The sequence below is a fragment of the Schistosoma haematobium genome, chromosome ZW (assembly GCF_000699445.3).
Source record: "Schistosoma haematobium chromosome ZW, whole genome shotgun sequence".
Lineage (NCBI taxonomy): Eukaryota > Metazoa > Platyhelminthes > Trematoda > Strigeidida > Schistosomatidae > Schistosoma > Schistosoma haematobium.
In genome coordinates this window covers 64,396,258-64,400,344 of record NC_067195.1, presented here as the reverse complement: position 1 = coordinate 64,400,344, position 4,087 = coordinate 64,396,258, and the positions used below count along the sequence as shown (strand labels likewise).

General features: G+C 43.9%; 1 protein-coding gene across 1 annotated transcript; it reads left to right on the top strand.

The window, feature by feature from the left end:
* Positions 1-671: 671 nt before the first annotated feature.
* Positions 672-3,387, top strand: MS3_00001239 (uncharacterized protein). Its single transcript, XM_051208718.1, has one exon. It carries the CDS (start codon positions 1,150-1,152, stop codon positions 2,110-2,112), a length of 963 nt encoding a protein of 320 aa, XP_051072164.1. The 5' UTR covers positions 672-1,149; the 3' UTR covers positions 2,113-3,387.
* The last annotated feature ends 700 nt before the right edge of the window (positions 3,388-4,087 follow it).

The following is a 4,087-nucleotide window of genomic DNA, read 5'->3' as shown; positions in this document are numbered from 1 at the left end:
TAGAAAACTAACTCGCTAAAAAAACGCTTACCAGAAAAGATTATTCAAACCATTTTAACTCTGCACTGGGAGTTAGGTCTTCATTTAGAAGAATTATGACGCTTCATGATGAAAGCCGAGTTCCTTCGGAAGCCACGAGGCCGATGCCCCTTCTAACAACCAGAGCAAAAAATTTTGTAGGTACATGGAACGTCCGAACAATGTGGGAGACCGAGAAGACCAGCCAAATAGCAACGGAAATGAGGAGATACAATTTGGCAGTACTGGGAATCAGCGAAACCCATTGGATTCAAGCTAGACAGAAAAGGCTAGCTACGGAAGAGATGCTGCTATACTCCGGTCACGAAGAGGACAATGCTCCACACACTCAGGGAGTCGCTCTAATGCCATCCAAAGTAGCACGAAATGCACTTGTAGGATGGGAATCTCACGGATCCAGAATCATCAAAGCATCATTCAAAATAAAGAAGGAGGGGATCACAATGAATATTGTCCAATGTTATGCACCCATCAATGATAGCAACGACGACATTTAAGATCAATTCCACGAGCGGCTGCAGTCAATCATAGAGAAATGCCCAAGAAAGAACCTCACCATTATAATGGGAGATCTAAATGCCAAAGTCGGAATAGACAACACTGTATATGAAGATATTATGGGACGACATGGACTGGGACAGAGAAACGAAAATGGAGAAAGATTTGCAAATCTATGTGCATTCAACAAATTGGTCATAGGAGGCACAATATTTCCACACAAGCGTATACACAAGGCTACATGGATCTCACCAGACCACACTACAGAGAACCAAATAGATCATATTTGCATCAACAAAAAATTCCGAAGGACAATGGAAGATGTGAGAACCAGGAGAGGAGCTGACGTAGCTTCAGATCACCACCTAGTTGTAGCCAATTTAAAACTGAAGCTAAAAAAGAACTGGACAAGTGGACAAACAGCACTACAAAGGTTCAATACAGCCTTCCTTCGAGATACTGGCAAACTCAATGAATTCAAGATAGCTCTCAACAACAGGTTCCAAGCCTTACAGCATCTACTTAAGGAAGAAGAAACTACTATGGAGGACAACCGGAAAGGCATCAAAGAAGCATTAACTTCGACGTGTCAAGAGGTTCTGGGCCTCAACAATGGATCTCTATAGAAACACTGTACAAGATCAAAGAAGGAAGAAGAACAAAAAGATAGCAATTAACAACAGCCGGACACGAGCAAAGAAATTCCGAGCTCAAGCTGAGTACATAGAAGCAAACAAGCAAGTGAAGAAAAGCATTAGAGCCGACAAGAAGAAATACGTAGAAGAACTAGCAACAATGGCGGAAAAAGCTGCTGGAGAAGGAAATATGAAACAGCTTTACGATACAACGAAGGGACTAGCAAGGAAATATAGTAAACCAGAGAGGCCGGTCAAAGACAAAGAAGGTAGGACATTCACTGGAATTCAACAACAGCGGAACAAATGGATAGAGTACTTCGAGGAACTCCTGAATAGGCCGGCTCCAATGAATCCAGTGCACATCGAAGCAGCACACACAGATCTTCCTATAGATGTCAACCCACCAACGACGGAAGAAATCAGAATGGCCATCAGACAAATCAAGAGCGCGAAAGCAGCAGGACCCGACAACATACCAGCTGAGGCACTGAAGTCAGACATCGAAGTAACTACAAACATGCTTTACCTTATATTCAAAAAGATTTGGGAGGAACAAGTGCCGATGGACTGGAAAGAAGGGCACCTCGTCAAGATTCCAAAGAAAGGAGATCTGAGCAAATGTGAAAACTACAGAGGCATTACACTACTGTCAATACCAGGGAAGGTCTTCAACAGAGTGTTGCTGAACCGGATGAAAGATGCAGTAGACGCCCAACTTCGAGATCAACAAGCTGGATTCCGTAAAGATCGATCGTGTACAGACCAAATTGCAACACTACGGATCATCGTCGAACAATCAGTTGAGTGGAACTCGTCACTATACATCAACTTCATTGATTATGAAAAGGTGTTTGACAGTGTGGATAGGAGGACATTATGGAAACTTCTTCGACACTACGGAGTTCCTGAGAAGACTGTCAATATTATCCGGAACTGATACGGCGGACTACAATGCAAAGTCGTGCATGGAGGACAGCTGACAGATGCATTCCAAGTAAAGACCGAAGTCAGCCAAGGCTGTCTACTCCCTCCCTTTTCCTTCTGGTGGTCGACTGGATTATGAGGACCTCGACATCTGAAGGAAAACACGGAATACAATGGACAGCTCAAAATCAATTAGACGATTTGGACTTCGCAAATGACCTAGCCCTCCTATTGCATACACACGAACAGATGCAGACAAAGACAGCCAGTGTAGCAGCAGTCTCTGCATCAGTAGGCCTCAGTATACACAAAAGGAAAACCAAGGTCCTCAAATTCAAAGCGGAGAACAGCAATCCAATCACTATTGATGGCGAAACTCTGGAAGATGTAGAGTCCTTCACATACCTAGGAAGCATCATCGATGAACAAGGAGGCTCAGATGCAGACGTAAAGGCCAGGATTGGCAAAGCAAGGGTCACATTCCTACAATTGAAGAACATATGGAACTCAAAACAACTTTCAACCAATATCAAAGTCACAATCTTCAATACGAATGTCAAGGCAGTTCGACTGTACGGAGCTGAAACTTGGAGAACTACAACAACCACCATCAAGACGGTACAAGCATTAATAAACAGCTGTCTACGCAAGATACACAACATCCATTGGCCGGATACCATCAGCAGGACAGGTCTGGATGGCGAATGCTGGTGAGCGGCCTGTGCTACTTCACGAGGAGTCACAGGCGTAAGTAACGAGAAGATCACGTAAAGCACAGAATAAAGCCTCTTGTCCCATTCTATTTTAGTTTGGTAGTATCACAGTAGCCAATCACCTCCTAAATAGTCAGTCATTACTGAGGCGTATTCCAACATTCCAAAAAAGTTAGAATCATCCGTGAAAGGGCTGCTATCCAACGTCGGACCTTCGATGAATTGCAAACCAATGAACTCAGGAGAGGTAGTTACAACGTTGACCATTGCACACATCCTAAAACACCATACACTACCCCTCCCAAAAACGGAGACACGTCGCATACTGCTATTGGTCCTAAAGATATCAGGCAGCTGCAACCATTCATCCTAAGCTCAAAACCTCGGCTACCCCGAAATGCCAATCCACTTATGCCACAATAGTGCCCCAGCATTAACCTTGCGGCTCCGATGAAATGCCAAAAAATACTTCTCTCAGGGACTGCTTTACTAGCTGCAACCGCTCAGGCACCACAATACGAAGTAATACTGAATCCTCAGTAGAAACCCACAAGTACTCCAGCACCTTTAACACACAACATGCATATTTTTACAGCAGTAGAATGCCCTATAACAAATATAGTGGACTGGTAGTACCCAATCATCCTAACGTAAGGCTATAACCGACAAATACCGCACCTACACGTGATGCAAGTAAGCCATACAGTGTGAAACTTGCAAGCTCCAGGATCCAGTGCACCACACACGACACGAACACCCCCCTTGGCAACAATATCTGGCAATTCCTTAATACTTAACAGAAGCACACCACCCCACCAACCACCTGTAATGGGGCTAAAATTGCCCACAAGGAAGCTATAACGTTGGCCTGCTCGGGCACCCATCTATCGATCCTAGATACTATCAGAGTCAAGCCACCCTAGACAAGTCCTTGATCTCCCCTAATTCGGCATATACACCACCTCATCCATTTTTATCTCTCTCCCACTCGACAGTGTGTAGTGACTCACATTTATTACGAGAACACAACTGGTTTAATAAAAACAAGTATTATTATAACCAACTGTACCAGTGTTTGTTTTAATGTGCTTTTGTTTGACTGTGCTAATGACAGCTATATTGTGCTTCCATTCTTATTCTTACACTTGATTGTGACTTCGCGCGAATTCGGTTACGTTCTGTAACCAAGCTCGTATCCTGGCACGATCTCGGTATCCTTTCGATACCACGAGATCGCCAGCAAATATATCTCGACTTGGTCCATTAACTGCCTTC